Source organism: Cebus imitator, unplaced genomic scaffold, assembly GCF_001604975.1.
Source record: "Cebus imitator isolate Cc_AM_T3 unplaced genomic scaffold, Cebus_imitator-1.0 Scaffold37, whole genome shotgun sequence".
Lineage (NCBI taxonomy): Eukaryota > Metazoa > Chordata > Mammalia > Primates > Cebidae > Cebus > Cebus imitator.
Window position 1 is genome coordinate 2,838,325 of NW_016107352.1, and position 20,327 is coordinate 2,858,651.

The 20,327-nt window shown below is 38.8% G+C and overlaps 1 protein-coding gene across 6 annotated transcripts in view; it reads left to right on the forward strand.

The window, feature by feature from the left end:
- DYNC1I1 (dynein cytoplasmic 1 intermediate chain 1) overlaps positions 1-20,327 on the forward strand; it is a 314,653-nt gene that overhangs the window by 244,204 nt on the left and 50,122 nt on the right. For all 6 annotated transcript variants that reach the window (XM_017525159.2, XM_037737288.1, XM_017525163.2 and 3 more), the window contains 3 exons: positions 3,252-3,365; positions 6,223-6,356; positions 9,801-9,945. In XM_017525159.2, coding sequence (XP_017380648.1) covers positions 3,252-3,365; positions 6,223-6,356; positions 9,801-9,945 — 393 coding nt within the window. The remainder of the gene's footprint in view (positions 1-3,251; positions 3,366-6,222; positions 6,357-9,800; positions 9,946-20,327) is intronic.

Genomic DNA, 20,327 nt, shown 5'->3' on the forward strand with positions numbered 1-20,327 from the left:
GAATGATGGTTTCCAGGTTCATCCATGTCCCCACAAAGGACCCAAACTCATCGTTTTTGATGGCTGCATAATATTCCATGGTGTATATGTGCCACATTTTCCCTATCCAGTCTATCGTGCAGTTCATTGCAGCACTGTTTACAATAGCAAGGACCTGGAACCAACCCAAATGCCCATCGAGAATTACAGTTTCTTTTGCAAGTAACTTAGAGTGTGATCATCACAACTAAAATACTATTGTTATCACACTTACTGGTGTTATTTCTGTTAGAAAATAAAATGGGCCAGGTATGGTGGCTCATGCCTCTAATGCCAGCATTTTGGGAGGCCAAGACAGGTGGATCACTTGAGGCCAGGGGTTTCAGACCAGCCTGGCCAACAAGGAGAAACACAGTCTCTACTGAAAATACAAAAAGTAGCTGGACATGGTGGTACATGCCTGTAATCCCAGCTTCTTGGGAGGCTGAGGCAGAAGAATTGCTTGAAATGGGTAGGCGGAAGTTGCAGTGAGCCGAGATTGCACCACTGTACTCCAGCCTGGGCAACAGAGGGAGACTTCCTCTTAAAAAAAAAAAAAGAGAAAGAAAATAAAACAAAAGCTTGTCCACTTTTCTCTTTTGCTGTGTTTTTTCTAATCTATAGCTAAAAGCGAACAGTTAATTTTATGACTGTCTTTCAACTTTCACTATTGGGTGGCTGATTAGTACCAGGATCAAAAAGGAAAAAGAGGCCCACCACAGATTACTCACTAATTTCCTTTCACACCCACCACACATATGCATTTGGGACAACAGGAAATCATAACTAAAACAAAATCCTTCTGGCACACAGTAAGTTTATTTCTAAAATAAATAAAAACAATCTGGCATCTATATTGGAAAAATGAGGTGTACTGTAGCTTTTTTCTTCCTTAATGGTAGAGTTGTGTGTGTGTGTGTGTGTGTGTGTGTGTGTGTGTGTGTGTGTGTGTTTTCATGCCCCGGTGTCTGCTTCTGTTTTGGTTTCATTACACCTCTTTTTTCTTTTAAACTGACTTTTATTACTCATGGAAGCACAGGCCGGTAGTGCTGATTAAAGCCTAGGAGGGGCTGCCACACACACTCTTACTTGGGGCATTTGGCTCTACACATTCTTCTAGACTTGCTCCTTTCTCTGCTGGACCTTTCTGAGTCTTGATCTGTTAGTGTTTAATGATTTGTGTAGATGCTCAGTGGTTAACAAAAAAGCCCTACTGGACTCTTGCTGAAAAACAAGATGGATTTCAGGTTCATAACAGTATTTGAACCCAGCCTCCCCATTCTTTAGTTGTACTGTCAATACTGTTTTCAGGTGAAAATTCATTACATCCATTCTCCCATTTGATTTCCACATAGAGTTTTGCATGCTGTGTAGCTCTGGGTTTGAATTTGATAGTACACTGCCTGGGCTCTATATACACCAGATACTTGGGAAAGAGCATAGCCTACAGACCCACAACCAATCGATCCCCATGATATCTGGAGAACTGATTGGGATAACACTTAGCTTCAGATCTCTGCTGTACTTAGCACTGTGCAGATCTATTATGACTGATTCATTTGGAAGTTCCAGTAAAAATATGGGGTGAAAGACATAGGGACTTAGTTGACTATCCATCAGCATGGGGGAAAGAGGTGATATAATTGTCAACAAAGCAGATGTACTCTTAGGATGCATTAGATGCAGGCATATTTTTTATCAGATGAAAAGTGATAATTCAATGCTACCCAGATTTCTATATTCTGCTGGTCAGAATATAGGTAGACAGTTCTGTTTTATTCTTAGAACCTCACTGGTAGAGGAACTCAGACAAAATACAGCATTTTCAAAAGAGATTCGCCATGATAGGGAAGGTTTTGAAAACCAAGTACACAAGGAGCAGATGAAGGAATTAGTGACATTCTGTGTAAGAAAAAACTTGGCAGGGAGGGGAGTAAATAGGGAACAACTATCTATAAATATTCAAAAAGCTGTACTGTTTTGACTTGATCAGTTTGATCCCAGAGGGCACTACACTGAAAGTATCTCCTTGAACTTCTTTTTCCCCATTAGTGGAAGAAAAACTCCCCCAGAAAATACTGCAAAAACTGGCTGACCTTTAAGAAAGGTGTCTAAGCAGAGTTTGGAGCACCTCTTGGTCGAGGCAAATGAGTAGCTACGTTAGATGATTATTTCCACTCCTTCTGACCAGCAGTTTATATGATAATAATAGTTTGGGAACTATTCTTTACGCAATATCAACTTTCCAATATTAAATGTTGTTTCACTGTAGTTGTGGCTAGGTATTATGGACAGTAACTCATCAAGGGTAAGACTTACATTGTCAGCTATTTGCACAAAGAAGCACCAAGTAAATGTGGTTTGGCCACTGATGGCTGAAATGCCTGAAATCTAACACAGATTGCTGTAGGTTCTGCTCATGTTAATCTTCCATTTAGTGTTTAATACACAGCTGCAAATGATTTTAGCCTACCATTAAGAATTCTGCAGAGTGGGATAACCCACTAGAGCATGACAGAGAGTTACAGCATCTTGTGTATGGTTCCCAGTTTGTATAAATGACCTTTCTCAATGCTCTGGCCAAATCTAAGCCTCTATACTACTGCAAACGATATTTTGAAAAATAAATATATCATTATCCTAGATTTTGCAGCAACATAAACTGATTTTATCTCACTAGGTACATTGTGCCAATAATCTCACCACCAGTATCTCTTCCCCAAATTAAAATGGTTGTGAATATTAACCACTTTTTATAAAGAATATTAACAAATATTTGGCACTGTTACTATAATGCATTAAACTCCAGATTTAGTTACGTATATTCTTTCCAAAAGTCAATAGTTCTACCGTTTTGAAGACTTTTTCCATCACTCTTGTTAGCTTAGAAGCCAAACTACGCAGTGGAGACTTATTCAAGTAATCCAGATTCACCTCCCTGCGTTGCCTCTGCTCCATCAAACCACATTTGCTCTAGCTTCCTTCTGTTCCACTGCATTGCATTCTGACTAAGCAAGGTGAAGCTTTGTAAGTATTTCCACTATGGTGTGTTGCTTCCAGAGCTTTTAGAAAGAAATCAGGTTCAAATCAAAAGCAGCAAATGACCTGAGGCTTGTATTACAGTAGGATTATGTCAGTCTTTAATCCTTGTTTTAGAGTAATGTGTTTGACACTCAAATGTAAGTGCTTCCTCTTGGATCTGTGTCTGATCCTCCTTGTTTATATTTTTGCAGCATCCCGTGTACTGTGTAAATGTTGTTGGGACCCAGAATGCTCATAACCTCATCACTGTCTCCACTGATGGCAAAATGTGTTCCTGGAGCCTGGACATGCTCTCAACTCCACAGGTGGGTTTGTTTTTCCCTACACATAACAGCATCCTGGTTAAAAGAGATACCTACATAATGGAATGTAGTTCCTAAAAGCCAAACTCTCACATCCTAGAGGAACTAAAACCAATGGATGCACTTGAAAGGGTGGTACTTGCTTTCAGCGATCTTCTCTTGAAGCCAAAACCCATTTCCTTTACCACAAATCATATAATTATTGTAATACATTAATCCTTAGGTCAGTTTCAACTGAAAATGAAATAATCCATTCTAAATCATAGTAATTGTGGAAGTTAGCCTATGGTATGAATTGTACTTACCCTACAGCATTGTTAAACAGATGTAAACGAGGTTGGAGCTCAGCAGAGCAATCTCTTACGGGTACTTGCATTGGAGGGAAGGTATCCTAGCAAAACAGAAATCCAAGCTCTTGCTTGTATCCGTAGCCTAGACAATAGCCTGTGTGCATGAAGAATTTATCAAACCATCTGTTTTCCCCTCTGGAATGTTTGTTAGTATGGCTCCTGTCATTCTTTATCCAGTAAATGAGAAGTCAAAAATGAAAAAGTTCCAAAGTCTGCAAACCACTACTGATTGCAACAGTGGGAACCAAACAAAGGAAGAGAAGTGGGAGAGGCTGTCAAAGGGAGACGACTAAATGCAACTTGCAAGATATGTGTACATAGACACACATACAGAGACAGCTCATACACACATGAACACATACATACACACTTTTTCCACATATCTTTGTGTGAGAAAAACAGTATTCACTCTCCTCCAACCAAAATCCACAGAGAAGTCATTGTAATAGCCTTTGACAAAAATGTAAGGAAACATGAAGAAACTTGAAAAACAATACCTAGCAGATAATTCTCAATGTTAACATTTCTATATTCTTTCCCAGGATAACCACCCTAGAATGTCTGTCACACACTTTTAGAAGAAGTTAAATTTTCAAAATATACATAAAGAGACAGGGCACAGTGGCTTACACCCATAATCGCAGCACTTTGAGAGGCCGAAGTGGGAGGATCACCTGAGCCTAGGAGTTCAAGACCAGCCTAGGTAGCACAGCAAGACCCTTTCTCTACTAAAACTTAAAAAATTAGCTAGGTGTGGTAGCACATGTCTGTGGTCCAAGTTCCTTGGGAATTTCAGGCAGGAGAATTGCTTGAACCCAGGAATTGAGGTTGCAGTAAACTATTATCACACCACTGTACTCCAGTCTGGGTAACAGAGTGAGACCTGTCTCTTCAAAAAATAATTATTATTATTATACACACACACACACACACACACACACACACACACACACAAGGAAATATGGAAACTGTGAAGAAAGAACCTCCTTTAAATCTCCACAAAATATAGATGTAAAGAATACTAAGTTTTTAAAAAATATATTTGAGGGAGAAAAAAGAGAGAGTGCTAATAAGCTGCTTACAATTGAAGTTCTTCTATTTTTGCTGATCTTTAACATTATAGAGGCCTGGAGCTATGGGTATTTTATGGCTTTGTCTTAAAATTCTCAGCAATGTGTTGTTTTCTTTTAAAAGCCTGGAGATTATAAACAGACATAAGAGCAAACCCTCTATTTAGGAATTTTTAATTGCCCATTTTGCTCAGTACACATATTTGTTTAGGTTAAAACCAGTCACATGATGGCTCTAGGTCCATTTGTATTAGTTTTAGCATGTCCACAGACTCCTGTGTCTATACAAAGATGGAGAATTTTATGACATGGCTTTCATAATGGTAGGGAAGAGTAGGAGCATCTAACAGCTGTCCTGGTCTTTCTCTCTTCCAAATGGGTAAAGAGACCTTTCCTTCCTTGCTGCCAACTTTAGTGATGAAGCAGATCACTGGATAATCCAGTTTTCTGTATGACATAGTCACAGCATCCTCTCCTTTAGCCCAGATGCTGATGTGCTCCCTGTGTGTGGATATCACAAACTTTGAGCACATCACAGGATCAGAATGATCTGTGCTGCCTAGATTGTTAGCTTGTGCTTTCAATTTAACGGACTCCCTGGATGAAATGGTCCAGTTTATTTGCACAAGAAAGACTAAACTCTTAAGCAACTATAATGATGTGATACCTCAGAATGATTTTTTAAAAAATTATTTCAGACACACAAAATAGGCTGTTTGATATAAATAGCCAGATATACTCAGGGATATAAGTTATAATTACTTTCTGTCATTAAACTTAATTCAGCAGTACATCTTTTAAGATTAGAACTCTTTAATTCTCAATTTTTTAAAAATTATGTAAAATAAAGACTCCTGTTTGCTATTTTAAAGACTGATTTAAATATTGTTCTTTCCAGGCTTATAGCCTATTCACCCAATGGCTGCCCTGCGTGAAATCTAGTCCCTGTTGAAATCTGTTTTTTATGACTTGAGTGACAACTTTCTGGTTTTAGTCCATGGAGGACACACACTCCTGCTTTGACAAATGTGCTTAGTACATCTGATATTAATACATGTGTATTCTCATGAACAATTGATTTTGAAAATGTTTGTAAATACAAGGGTATTGTGTGTTTTATTAAAGCCTGGAGCTGACAAGTGTAACCATTACAGTATTATCTTTAGTTTCTGCACCATTAGTTTCAAAATTCTCACCTGTCATCTCTGCCTGACTTAAGAAGCAGCAGCACATGCTGATGAAATCCAGCCGGCCTGAAACCAGAGATCCACAGAAGCATGAATGTCAGGGGCAGTAAAGCATGGTTTCTGGCACAGCCAGGGTCTTTTGTAACGCTGTGTGAAAAGCAAACAGACGATTTAGCCAAATGATTTTTCCGTGCTATCTTTGGCATGGCAAGGAGTTGACAGATGGAAATGTAACCACACCGTGTTTTGGTAGGAGAGCATGGAGCTGGTGTACAATAAGTCCAAGCCTGTTGCTGTTACCGGAATGGCTTTCCCAACGGGAGACGTCAATAACTTTGTGGTTGGCAGCGAGGAAGGTACAGTCTACACAGCTTGTCGCCATGGAAGGTGATTTTCTGTTTCCTTACTGATAACTTGTTCCTCATTTCCGAAAGTCTGTTATCATATTCTGGATTTTAACCACCTTGCATTATGAGAAAGGCATCTCTGAAAAAATGGAAAGCACAACTTCAAGTCTTCATTATCTTAAAGAGCTACATCTGCTCTGGTCATTAGCTATTCATAAGACTTTGGTGGTTCACACTGCCTTGAGAGAAAAAAGCTCAAGCTTCTGAGCATCTCATAATAGACCACCTGCACCTTCCCAGCCTCTCTGCATACCTCCAGAGTCTAGCCACATGCCCGTCAGAGATAACAATCCCCAAGTATTTCTTATCCCTCCATGCCCCGGTGAGTTTCTACACTCAGCTTATTTTACCGGGTCTAGCATTTCTCCCTTCTTGGCCTGGTTAATTCCCCCTCATCATTCAAGAGCCAGCACAGAGATCATTCCATGTGAAACCTTTCCTGACTCTTGGGCAAAGAAAACCACTCACACCTTTAAGTCCCATAGAATTTTCATTTATTTTATTCATTCACTCTTCCAAGGAATGTTTATGAAGAACTTACATGTGCCAGGCACCATAATAAGGGTACAGTAAAGAGCATGATAGACCTAGAGTTCATATTCTAGTTGAGGGTAAAATACAAATAAGCAGATAAATATATAGTTTATGACGATAAGTGCTATGGAGAAAGTTAAAGTAGAATAAGTGAGATAAAACTGTAGGCCGTCAAGTTTACTGTTTCATACATTTTTCCTATGCTTCTACAATAGCATTAATCATATTTTAGTTTATTCCTTTCTCTTACTACATTATTCCCATTTCATCTTTAATTTCCTGTCCAGTACCTAGGACATTGTAAGTGAGAAGCTAAAAAATCTATATTTATATTCATATAAACCCTTCCTCCCAGAGGGGCCAGAACAGAGTGAGTCACATAAACCACCGTGCAGTCCCAGGTGATAAGAACTCTACCTTAACTGAGAGATTAACAGTGCCCCTGGAAAAGAGAGTTGTCAGCATAAAGTGGAATCCAATAGTTTGGACCACATTGCAGAATTGCATTCAGTACTTAACAGATGGCCTCTCGTCTTTTGAAAGGGTCACTAGGTTCACGTTGGTGCTTACTTCCTCTTTTACTTTAGTAGTTCTTATTCCATTGATTTTTTCATCTCTTGCACTCATCCCAGACTATAAAGACTTAATGAGGAACTGCAAATTGTTCCATGTTCATATCCCTGTGCTTTTGTGATTTGTAGAAATAGCAAGCATCCATGGCTCAGCTATATGAGTTTTTCCATTCAAACTATACAAGCTGTGATGTTCTTGCTGTTCTGCACATAGAAACAAGTAGTATTTGCCCCCTCATATGACTTAGGAAGATATGCCTCACAGTCCATTCCCAATGACCCTCCTTCATAAAACGTGGCTAAAACCACACATTAAAGTTTTATCAAAGCATAAAAAGATTTGTTAAAGTTATTCATTCATGAATGCATTTGTTGTATGCCTACTTTGAGCAAAGAGCATTATTAGGTGCTGCAAGGCCTGCAGACATCATGTAGATCTGGTTTCTGTCTTCAGAAAAACTGATGATGGTGGGAAAGATAAAATACACAGGTATCTGGAACATGAGTAAAATGTTGTAAGTGGCATGAGAGGCACAGAGAGTTTAGTAGGGCCAGACATGGAGTCACAGCTTTATCCATATGTGTGTTAGAATCAACAGGGTATAGGTTCAGTTGATTTAACCCATGGTTTTACCTAGGTCCTTAATTGTCTACGAAGGCTATAGAATACAGTCATTGATAATTTTCAGGTTTTTTCATTATTATAAAGTGAACAACATTTTACATGATGAACATTTTTGTTCTGTGGTTATTGTCCTTTTTAAACACTATCAGAATATACACTGTGGTTCAAAAGAAGGGTCCCTACAGCACACACCACAAATCTCTTTACAACAAGCTTAATGTTGCTTTTACATTGGTCCATCCGTATGAAATATAAAATATAGACCTTAGTAAAATTGTAACATAGCAGGCATTGGCTTTGTAGTCATTGTAAATGGGTCATAATAGGTCTATGGGGGAGAAGCAGGGGATTGCTATTTTTCACCTAACATAGTGAAGGTGCAAATCCGCTTCCATAAATTAAACAAGGTCCTCATTTTGCACCCTATAAACCCTTTCAGGATGCTGTTAAGAGCAAGTGGAGTCTCACCAGGGGCCACTTCAAAGATCAGTTCCTCGAGTTCATTAGAACAAATTTAAATGATCATGTGTGGAACTGCTGTTAGCAGTTTCACTGGGCATAATTTTTGAGTGCCTGTTATGTGGAACATGCACTGTAGCACTTTGCTCATGATTCCAAATTTTGCTAAGCACATTGACATTTATTGCCACTCCAGAGGCCCAAATGTTTTGATAACTGAACTCATTTTTATTCTTAGTGACATAATATTAAGATTCTACAATCCCTACATATTTATTTGTCATATTTATAACCTCATGCACATGAATATTTTAAATACAACATTTTTGATATGTTTTCTCACATCTTCCTAATTGTATATGATTGCATGCAGAATATTATGTAATAATAGAGTGCTGGAAATAATACCAGCTTAGTTAAATAAGCAAAATATGTCTGTGGGTAATTTTTTAAATGTCTATCATTATTTCTCAAATATTCTTCTGTTTTAAAAAAGAACTGAGACATAAATCTGTCTCTTTATCTTAGCTAGTTCATGCAACAAATATTTATTGAGCACTTACTGTATACCGAACACCTGGCAATGAGAAAGACAAGATACCTGCCCATATGGAATTTATAGTGGGTTTGTAAATCTCTCTTCTGTTTTCAGTAAAGAGAAAACATTATTTTCTCCATATTATATTTAAATTATGTGTATTATTTTGTGGTGACAAGGGTTTCCACAAAGTGTTACATCTTTAGCTATGTCAACTTAAGAAATTTCCTTGAAAAAAATAAACAATTGTTTCTTCAAGGATGGATGGAGTTTAATAGTCAATAAGCTCCCCAAAAAGGAGATAAAGCGGGCCATGTGCAAAATGCTATCTCAAGAATAAAATAGCCTTATAAATGTAAAAGCTCCTGCACTTGTTTTCATTAAAATAACTGCATCAACAATGATAGGCTTTGAGGAATTCTGCAAAAAGGATTAAATAATAAATATTGATATTAAATTCTGTATTTTAAAAAGATTACGTTGTTTTAAAATAATCAAAAAGAGTGTAACATGTTTGCAAACAATTTCTTTCAGGATACTTGTAAAAGTTATTTTATTTTGGTGGTGTATGGTTGTTCTAAATTATGGAGAAGTAATCATGCAGAGTTGAGGGTTTTTTTGTTTTGTTTTGTTTTTTAAGCAATCACTGCTTTGCAGAGGTGACTGGAATTCTGCTCATGTGTGCTCTTCCTACAGCAAAGCAGGTATTGGTGAGGTCTTCGAAGGTCACCAAGGGCCAGTGACAGGAATTAACTGCCACATGGCAGTGGGCCCAATTGACTTTTCTCACCTGTTTGTCACATCATCATTTGACTGGACTGTCAAACTGTGGACCACAAAGGTAAGAATATGTTAACTGAAATTCTCAGATAATATATAAGGGCAGAGGATGGTTTCTCATTCCCTGGGAACAGCTCTCACTAAAGCCTCTTCCAGGCAACCTGGCATTGGGAATTCATATACCTTCTGGTGAGCCCAGTCTGCCTCAGAGCTAGTTAAGGCTTACTTTCTCAGTCCATTTTACTTATTTTTAAGCATGTAGGTAATAGTTGAAAACATTCTAATTATAAAAAATTCAAACAATTTAAATAATGATAAAGCCGAAGTCCTCCTCTACCAGCCCCAGCCCCATCCACAACATCCCCTTCATTGCCTGCATCTCAGTCCCCTCCCCAGAGGTAAACTTTGATCAGTTTCATGTCTATGTGCTGGAGCTTGGTAGTGTCTACTTACATGTATCTATGAAAATATATGATTTGAGACTTGGGTTGTTTGTTTTTCTGTTTGGTTCATTGATTGGTTGTTTATTTTTATTTTGAGTTATTGGAGGTTTTTAAGCTAGTAAATGACCCTATGTTATGTTTTAAAAGGTAATTCTGGCTGGGCGCAGTGGCTCACACCTGTAATGTCAGCACACTGGGAGGCCGAGGCAGGTGGATTGCTTGAGGTCAGTTTGAGACCAGCCTGACCGACATGGTGAAACTCCATCTCTAGTAAATTTACAAAAATTAGCCAAGTATGGTGACACACACCTGTAGTCCCAGCTACTCTGGAGGCTGAGACAGGAGAATTGCTTGAACCTGGGACGTGGAGGTTGCAGTGAGCTGAGATCAAGCCACTGCATTGCAGTCTGGTCAGCAGAGCCAGACTCTGTCTCAAAATTAAATTAAATTAATTAAATTAAATTAAATTAAAGATAATTTTTGCCATGCTTGATAGCAAGAAGAAAAGCAGAGACCACCTGAAAGGAAGGCACTAGTAATGTAAGAAAGAAATGACAGTGACTTAAACCAGTAGTCTGAGATGAAGAGAAGTAAATGGATTTGAGAACCATTTAACAGATAAAAGCCACAGAAATTGGTGATTGATTTGATGGAAGGAAGACAGGAAAGGGTGTCATCAGTAGAAAACCCAGGTTTATCATCTGGGCAGCTGGTGAGTTGTAGCATTCCTGCACTGGAGAGCAGCAGGGGAAGGACATGCTGAGGAAAGCTTTCCACATGTTGAGCTAAAGGTGCCTGAGAGGGGCATTTCAAGATCTCCATTAGGCAGTTAGATATGTGGGTCAGAAGAAGAGAGAGACCTCCAAGAAGCATGTATGCACTGGAATTGCCATGATCTTCACAAATGAGTGGAGATATATATCTATGTCGATATACCTATATGTAGATATATAGTTTGTTTGTTTGTTTGTGACAGAGTCTCACTCTGTCGCCCAGGCTGGAGTGCAGTGGCACTGTCTTGGCTCACTGCAGCCTCTGCCTCCCAGGTTCAAGTGATCCCCTGCCTCAACCTCCCTAGAAACAGGGATTACACAGCACACACCACCATACCTGTCTTATTTTTGTATTTTTGTAGAGACGGCTTCGCCATGTTGGCCAGTTTAGTCTCGAACTCCTGACCTCAAATAATCTGCCTGCTTTGGCCTCTCAAAGTGCTGAGATTATACGTATGAGCCACCACACCTGGCTCAGGAGTTGATTTTAAAAGAAACACTAACATGGAATCTGGAGGAAGAGGAATACTTTAGAAATAAACAGGAGAAATTGAACTAGAAAAGGGAGATGAAAAAGTAACCCAGGAAATAGGGGACAAATTAGAATTTTCTTTGCAGCTTCATGGGTATTAATGGAAAAAAGCATGTCTAGAGGACACAATTTGCTCTGAACTATATGGAACAATATACAACCTCATTTATAAGGGAAATTAAAATCAAAACCAAGTTGAGAAACCTATTTTAAACAATCAGATTGACAAAAATCTAAGTTTTGCAACATACTCTGTGATGAGGCCAAAAGAAACCAGCTGTTCTCATACATTGCCATTGGAAATGCAAAATGGCACAACACTATGGAAGAGGATTTAGCGTTATCTAAAAATAATACATGTTTTAACAGAAAAATTTCCACTTCTAGAAATCTGTGCCAAAGATAAACTAGCAAAAATAAGAAAGAAGACATATGCAGAACGACATTCATTGAAAGGATACTTGAATAGCAAAAGAATGAATACAACTCAAAAATCTCTATCAATAAAGTGCTATGTGAATCAAAAGTATGGTACCAAGGGAGTAATATTATTCAGGTATAAGAGAAAATGAAGAAGACTTCTCTGTACTATTATGGAGTGATCCCTAAGATACATTTTTAAATGAGTAAAGCAAAGTGGAGAGAAGTTCAAAGAATACATTATCATTGTTTATAATTGTATTAATATGTACTTCAAAGTTGAAAGGATAAACAAAAAAGTTACTTATAGCAAGATGGGAAGCTAAAATAAAAAAATAGTAGCTAGACCTTTTTGAATATACCTTATTTTTACATTTGATTTTGGAACCATGTAAATATTGTACTTAGTTATAAAAGAAAATGAAATAAATTTTAAAACTGATTCCTAAAAAATTTAAACTAACATGAATCAATCTTAATGTGGTTCAAATTGGTAGTAAAATCTTACATTAAGGAATTATTTGAAATGACCTTAAAACCCTGTATGTTTGTTATGCATCCTTAAAGGGATATATTTTAAGGGTTTTTTTTAAACTATAAAAAAGAAAAAAAAAATCTAAACTACTTCTAGTACTCATATTCCTGGTTGTCATGTTTGTTTTGGTTATCTTGATACAGTTGTATTTGTATCATAACATAAGTTAAATTACTAGTAGTAATTTAATTTAAATTACTCAGTCATTGAGAACTAAGATTATCAGCTTGGTTGAAAGGAAATAAAGATACATGCAGTTTAGTAACAATTCTGTAGTAATCCTGCATCTGAGTGGGAAGTATCATAAGAACTCATGGCATGTATTATCTTCCAGTATAAAAGAAACATATTCACTGCTCTGTCCACCAAAAAGATCTAGGAACAGTGACCAATTCAATAGCAATGACATTCCTGGTGCCTAGAATGTGCTCCCCAAACACGAGTTCCACTCAAGGAAACCAGGGATCCCAGAAGAAATTACTGATTCTAGGTGTGGAGCAGGAAATGCATAAAATAAACTGAGATTATTTTATTACAACAACAAGCAAAGATTGTACCAGCACTACAAAGTTTTTGTCAAAGGACTTGGAAGCCAAGTTGAGTAAGCTTCTCTTGGCCCAGAGAACATCAATAAGGGTAATAGATTGATGAGTTCATAACGACACTGAAGAAAACAAACTAATAAAAGATCTCATTGGCCACCTATGGAGAATACTAGATAAACAGACTCATTATTTTGAAAACCACTGAGTAAATGAAAGAATCAAACATTTAGTCTGTCTTTTCTATATTAATCATATTTCAAAGTTACTAAATTGTTGATGAGGGGACCTTTTTCTTTACAGAATACCAGCTAATATAGGAATAAGAAATGGGCCGGGCGTGGTGGCTCACGCCTGTAATCCCATCACTTTGGGAGGCTGAGGCAGAGGATCACGGGGTTAGGAGATCGAGACCATTCTGACCAACATGGTGAAACCTCGTCTCTAATAAACATACAAAAATTAACTGGGCTTGGTGGTGGTGGTACGTACCTGTAACCCCAGCTACTTGGGAGGCTGAGGCAGGAGAATTGCTTGAACCAGGGAGTCGGAGGTTGCAGTGAGCTGAGATTGCGCCACTGCACTCCAACCTGGCGACAAAGCAAGACTCAGTCAAAGAAAGAAAGAGAGAGAGAAATAATTTGAAAATCACCAAGACTCAGTCAAAGAAAGAAAGAGAGAGAGAGAAATAATTTGAAAATCACCAAGACTCAGTCAAAGAAAGAAAGAAAGAGAAAAAAAGAAATTGAAAATCACCGAGACTCAGCCAAAGAAAGAAAGAAGAAAGGAAGAAAAGAAAGAAGGAAGGAAGGAAGGAAAAGAAAAGAAGAAAAGAAAGAAATTGAAAATCACCATTTTGCAAACACTATAATCTAGGCAATGATTATTGCTGATAATATTGTAAAAATAGAAACAACCTTTTTCATAATTATGGAAATATACAGTACCACCTTTGAAGTAGGCTTACCACCAAAATCAAATCTGAATCTTATCAATCCTCCAGATCTCTGAATTTAGAAGATACAGATGCAAAATATTAAATAACACCACAGGGATGCAATCAGCCAAACCCAGATTGCTGGCATATCTACAGGAAAACTGATTTAGTTTCTGCAATAAAACCAAAATTTTTCATCAAGGGCAAATTGGAGGTGGAAACAATATATTAAAAAAAAAAAAAACAGAACAAAACAAAACTTGGGACATTTCAGTGAATCTTAAAATATGGATCTTACATAGATATTGATTCAAACAAACAACCAAGTGAAAAACCAGGGAAATGCAAATACTAACTGTGTATTTGATGATATTTATGAATTACTATTTTTAGCAATTTTTATGATCACTTTAAGTGGTGTTACCTTTTAGGGGTACATATTGAAATACAGAAGAAATTAAATAATATCAGTGATTTGCTTCAAAATAAGCAGTTGGGAATGGGAGAGCTTGTGAATGTAGGTAACTAACACTGGCCATGTTTTGCTAATTATTGAAGCTGGGTGATTGATATTAGTCTCTCTATCTCTGAATATGTTTAAAATTTTCTATAATAAAAAATCCTTTAAAACCCAGAAAAGAGAATTAGTAATAATGGCAAATACTTCAGAGCAGGAACATCAGGACTGGAAAATGTTCATTGTATTTAGCAACTCAGAAGCCAGTAAGATCCATGGCAAATGCAGTGTCTTTGGCATTTGTTGAGGGTGGGACACAAATTACAATGCATTAAAGAATGAGGGGAAAGCAGGAAAGCACTAAAAAAAATCTAGATATTTTCTTTCCTTTTTTTTTCTTGAGATTATAGAGAGCTCAAGGATGTTGCTGTCATGGAAGAGCCAGTGAAGGAGAGTAGAAAATATAGCTATAATGTGAGGTAGAGAAAAGGCCGTGAAAATGTTGCTATGAATAAATCCATAGCATGGGCAGGGAAGTGAATTTTAAATCTGAGCAGTGACATCTCTTCTGTTTTAATAGAAGAGCGGGAAAGGATGGGGTCATGTGTGTGTCCGTCTGTAGATTCAGTGAAGGAAAGCAGAGCAAACTCTGCTTTGATGGCTATTCTCTTAATGCTCCAGTAGGTTAAATACTCTGCTGAGTGGGAAGTGGAGTACTGAAGGGAGCAGATTTAAGCTCATCACAGAAGAGAATAGGAAGAGCTGATTGGGGAATCAGAGATGGTCTCTGGGCAGTTTGGAGGGTCCAGTTGTGGTCAGAAACCAGAATGTTTTCGCAACTTCAATCTTCAGGACTGATTTCCTCCAAGAAATTGTGGCAGTGGAAATATGGGCGTGAATGAGGGGCACAGTTAGATGGATGTGTGCCAGGAGTCTTAACCAGAGTGTGATGGAGGGACAATAGAGCAAGGAATTGGGAGATATGGACGAGAAAGCTTCTGATGTTATAGGCCAAGGACTCTAAGCTGGGGCAGAAAGGAAATAAAACAGGCAGGAGAAAGTAAAGGGAACAAGGGATTGGATGCCCCTATAAGATCAAAGAACAAGGATGCAAGAAGTGTTTGAATAAGAAAATTATAACGTAAGAGATTACTGTTAGAAAGTGGGTTGCTTGGATTTAGCATTTCACAACTGAAATAGTCCCAAGTGATTTAAGAAAATAAGTCAAGGATGTGGTCATGTGTATAGCTGAAGTCTGGTGAGGGTGGAATTCACTGCAAATGAGGAAGTCACAGAAATAAAAGGTCAAGATGCTGGTGTGCTGTGAGCTTTGGAGTGGGCCAGAAAACAGCTAGACTGGGATGGAAAAGGAAACAGGGATCACAGTACCAAAGTCCTCAGTGAATTAGGAGGAGAGATCAAAAGAGGTAGAGGATGATACAGCCAGCTGGCCTGAGCTTAAAAGAAACAGGACATTTTACTGGAGGGCAAAATAGCCCTGGAGAGCAAGTAAGAAGCTGACCCTCTCACTATCCTGAAATAGAACATATGATAATGAACAGCTTCTACCTGAGGAGATGGCAGGAGAGGTGGTGAGCTTAGGGCAGAGCTAGGATTCCACTGAGGCAGGCAGGAGAGACATCTTCCCATGAGAAGGGTGAGGTTGGAGGCAAAAGCGTGGGGCAGGGGAGTTGTAGAAACATTGGGAAAGGAGAGAGCAGTGAGTGATTTGTTCAGGTGAAATAAGTACTAATAGAGATTTCAAGAAAATGCTAAATGACCTCACCCAGAATGGGAAGGGGAGATGGAATAAAAAGGCCAAGGATTCAAAAGAGGATGCTAATTGTTACAAATTCTAGCACAATGAGGTTAGCATGAAGGGAGTGGGCAGATCACGAGGTCAGGAGTTCGAGACCAGCCTGGGCAACATAGTGAAATCCCATCTCTACTAAAAATACAAAAATTAGCCAGGCATGGTGGCGGGCGCCTGTAATCCCAGCTACTCAGGATACTGAGGCAGAAGAATCACTTGAACCCAGTTGGGGAGGTTGCAGTGAGCTGAGACCACACCATTGTACTCTAGCCTGGGTGACAGAGTGAGACTCCATCTCGGGAAACACACACACGCACACACTGCATTGCCCTCTCTCTACCCCCACAGCACCCCCTGCCACACCAAGTTTCATCATTAACCACTGTCAGGAAGACCACATTGAAGCAGAAACTTTGTTGGATTGGTTTACCTGGCAAACAGAGAACCAGGCTGCATTCCAGGCAGCTGGGTCAACAAATATCCAAGCAGCCATTTTCATCCAAATGGCTGGAAGGTAGGGATCCATTTAGGGAATCAGGCTGGAGGCTGGAAAGATAGGTCTATACTTGATTGTGTTGATTTATTTTTATTTTCTAGGTGATGAAAAGTCATTTTAGGAGGGAATTAATCAAAATTTGATTTTAAGGAGTTTGCTTTGGAATACTATGGAAGATGAATTTGTGTGGGAAGCCAAAATCAACATTTATTGAGATCATACTGTGTACCAGGCATTGTGCTAAATATTTGAAATACATTAGTTCATTAAATGCTCACAATAAGCCTGTGAGTAGATGTTAGTATCCCATTTCATATAAGAGGAAATAGGCACAAGAGAGCTTAAATAACTTGCTGATGTGCTTAGTGAATAAGTAGAGAAACCGGGATTCAAATTCATATTTGGGTGACCCCAAAGACTGTGTTCTTTTCCACACCAACCCTGGAGACAAGAAGCCCAGTTGTAAGTCTAGTTTGGTTGTTCAGGTGTGAGCCAGAATTTAGGCACTGAGCTTGTAGAGAACACAAACCTGAGAAATAAAATCAACCAGATGCAGTGACCAGTGGACCTCATTTGAGAAGTCAGTGATGATTCTGATATTTCTGCGATAAGCATCTGAGTGAAGAATGGTGGTGCCAGAGACTGAGACAGGATGGACAGGCCTGGGTTAGAGGTAGGAAGTCATTGGTCTGGGCATGCTCAGACCGAAGTGCCTGGAAATTCCCACGAGGTGATTGAAGATAATTGTCTTAGTCCATTCAGGGTTCTATAACAAAATGCCTCAGAGTGGGTAACTTATGAACAACGATCTTTATTGCTTACAGATCTAGAGGCTGGTATGTCCAAGATCAAGGTCTGGTGAGCGCTCGCTGCCTCATAGATGGTGCTTTTTTCTTGCATCCTCACATGGAAGAAGAGGCAAACAGGCTCCTTCAAGCTTCTTTTATAAGAGCACTAATCCCATTCGTGAGGGTGGAGCCCTCATGACCTAATCACCTCCTAAAGTTCCCACCTTTTAATACTATCACAGTGGGGATCAATTTCAACATATGAATTTTGGAGGGACACAAATATTCAGATGACAGAAACAATGAAGCTCATTTATTCCAAAGATGAAAATTATAATAGAACGTGAACTGAAGAGGCTATGAATGCAATCTTGGAGATGCTGATGCTGCAGATGCTGAGGTGTGAGGACAGTATGTTCATTAAAGAATGTGATAAAGGCTGCTAAACACCAGAGATGTCAAGAAATATACAGATGGCAAGGTAAGAAGAGGGTCACATGGACCTCAGTGAGAACAATTTTAGGGGAGCACTGGAGACAGATTGTGAGTGGTTGCAGGGTGAAAAAGGAAGACAGTAGACACAAAAAATATAGACTAGTGTTTCCGACATGAGGCAGTGAACAGAAGGGATAGAGAGATGACTAGCAGGGAAAGCCAGGCCAAGGAAGGATTTTATTATTATACTCTCTGAGAGACCTGAGTATATTTGTGGCCTGAAGAGGAGCCAATGGAAGGTATGTGGTTTAAAAAATGGAGGAACAGAATTCACCACTATATAATTCATCCATGTAACAAAAAGCGACTTGTACTCCAAACACTATTGGAATAAAAATTAAATTAAAAAAAAACAGAGGAAGATGATTTCAAGTGACCATGTCAGGTTTAGGATATTGAGAAGAGGCAGGATACTGGTAAGACTGAAAAAATGCTTACAGGTAGGTTTAGCCACAGGGAAGTGGAGGGGAAAGGAGGGAGGAAGAGAAGGTTCCCATTTCCTTGATGGAGTCAGAGGCAGTGATCTGTTAACAGTGATGGGAACTGGGATGTGGTAGGGAAAGGAAGGAGGATTAGACCAGGTCCTATAAGAGATGGGACCAGGCTCTGACTACAGAGGATGTCTGAACTGCACAGATTTGAGGACTGGCTAGGGCTAAACATCACAGATGTATTTCTTAGGTGATATCTAATTTAAATTTTATGAGGTGATAAGAAGAGTGCCAGAAATTGTGTAAAATTTCTGTTGTTGAGTCTTTTACAGAAATCTCCTGAATCCGGCATTCAAAGCTCTCCACTGTCTGTCCCCGCCATTACTAGAGCAGATCAACAGGTCCAGGTTTGAGGGATGCACTTCTTAACAATTCTTCCAAGCCAGTGTTCTCAACATGCGGCCTCAGATCAGCAGCAATAGTATTACCTGGGGCTTACTAGAGATGCAAACTCTCTGGGCCCCACTCCAGGCCTTCTATGTCAAAAACTCTGGGGATGGGGGGACTAATGATCTGTGTTTTAGAAGCCTTCCAGGTAATCCAGATGTTGCTAAAATATAAAGAGTCATGCCCTAAACCACTGCAAAGTTCTATTTCAAACTTCCCATCCTACAGAGCTGGTGGGGCAGTTCAGTTATTTTGAGGGAATCCCTTCTTTCTCCCAGGGTTGTGTTAGAGAACTGGGTGTCTAGTTTAGGGTTCAGATGGGAGAATGAAAATTATTGTCCCACCCCCAATTAGGTTTCCTCATATAATAAATATGCTACTTCTTCTGGCCAGAGGTTTGTACTGTGAATGTTTTGAAACCCCAAATTAATTCTAACCCTTGGTTGTGTTCTAGACAGTTAAGCTTGAAACTTGACAATATGGGCTAGTGGCTTTCTCCTCATCTTAATCTCAATGAGCATAAAATTTCAAGGAAGCGGTCACATCTCTTAAAATTACTAATCACTTTTGCAGGACTATAGTTGAAAATGACCTTCTTTATCTTAGTAAAAGAGTCAAAGTAAAAAAAATGAAAAATGCTGTCTTGAAAATATTGAAAGTAGAGTGAGTTTTTTGGTCTTTTTCTATGTTACTGACAATGATAATTTTCAGAGAAGTGTAGAGGGGACAAAGATGTGAGATGGGTAATTTTTTTTAGTCCCTTCTGACAATAATGGTTACCTTCGTAATCTTTACTTTAAACTTATTGGGTAACTTGGACCCATTTTTATCATTTAAACAAGTCAGAGAAGTTTATGATAGAGTCTTAATTGGATTAGTGATACCCTCATACTTCAGCTTATAAATTAAATAACATAAGGAAGTATCCTCCAAATCATAGAAAGAATTGGTGCTAAGAAACAACACTATGAAATAGTATGAAATCAAATTTTTTAAATGGCTGCAATATAATACTTTATTGATAAAAATATAGGATAGTGACGGGGTGAGGTGGCTCATACCTGTTAATCCCGGCACTTTCCGAGGCTGAGGTGGGCAGATCACTTCAGCTTAGGAGTCCGAGCTCAGGAACTCACCAGCCTAGCCAACATGGTGAAACCCTGTCTCTATAAAAATACAAAAAATTAGCCAAGCGTGATGGCTCATGCCTGTCATTCCAGCTACTCGAGAGACTGGGGCAGGAGAATCACTTGAATCTGGAAGACACAGGTTGCAGTGGGCCGAGATCGTGCCACTGCACTCCAGCCTGGGCAACAGAGAGCGACTGTAAAAAA